This window comes from Penaeus monodon, chromosome 27 (assembly GCF_015228065.2).
Source record: "Penaeus monodon isolate SGIC_2016 chromosome 27, NSTDA_Pmon_1, whole genome shotgun sequence".
NCBI lineage: Eukaryota > Metazoa > Arthropoda > Malacostraca > Decapoda > Penaeidae > Penaeus > Penaeus monodon.
This window is the reverse complement of record NC_051412.1, coordinates 35,340,077-35,340,900: the sequence shown is the minus strand read 5'-3', so window position 1 is coordinate 35,340,900 and position 824 is coordinate 35,340,077. Positions and strand designations below refer to the sequence as shown.

Sequence of the window (824 nt, the reverse complement as noted above, 5' to 3'; positions counted from 1 at the left end):
AATTCTTTCATGGTAATGATTACATGAGATTGACCTAAAGTTTTCTTTCTTGTAATAGCGACATATTGTTTACAAAGACTCATTCTTTGTTATGCATTACTTTTATACATTTCCTGTTGAGTAGGTCAGTCATTATTCTCTATTTTTCTTTTTCCAGGTTGCACATTTCCGTCATAGACTAGATAATAATGTGACATCAACTAGAGAGCGCGTAACACCCTACCCTGTAGCTCAGGCTATGATCCGGATGCTTATAGAGTGTGATGACTTTGAAGATATTGCCACGTTAAAAGTAAGTGACAGGGATCACTCAAGAGTACTTTGAGATTGAATACAATAAACGTTATGTTATAGGACAACCTTATATATATTGAGATGTGATATATATTATACACATGATGTGGAAGTTGCACACAGTTATTAATTGCAATAATAATGCAATCATTTGGAAGTGATTTTGTGAACTTGTAATTCATATTCCCTTAAATCATGTTACAGAATCTAGATGATTTACTGGACCACAAGAGTGACCTGTCCACCAAACTCCGACATCTGGGTGACTCAATTTCTATAAAGTTGGTGCAGTGGACCAAACGCCTTCCCTTCTACCAGGAACTTCCTGTAGAGGTTCATACAAGACTATTAACACACAAGTGGCATGAACTTCTGGTGCTGACAACCTCTGCTTATCAGGCTATTTATGGGCTAGAGAAATTAGCATCAAGATCCTCAGATGGAACTGAAGCAGAATTCCATCAAGAGGTAAGTTTCTTTTGACATTTGACTCCACTGGAAAGCGTAAACAGTAATAAATAACATAAATA

General features: G+C 36.3%; 1 protein-coding gene across 6 annotated transcripts in view; it reads left to right on the top strand.

The window, feature by feature from the left end:
- The window catches only part of LOC119590810 (hormone receptor 4-like), a 115,290-nt gene that overhangs the window by 110,901 nt on the left and 3,565 nt on the right, over positions 1 to 824 (top strand). For all 6 annotated transcript variants that reach the window (XM_037939542.1, XM_037939546.1, XM_037939543.1 and 3 more), the window contains 2 exons: positions 158 to 292; positions 499 to 762. In XM_037939542.1, the coding sequence (XP_037795470.1) occupies positions 158 to 292; positions 499 to 762 (399 nt within the window). The remainder of the gene's footprint in view (positions 1 to 157; positions 293 to 498; positions 763 to 824) is intronic.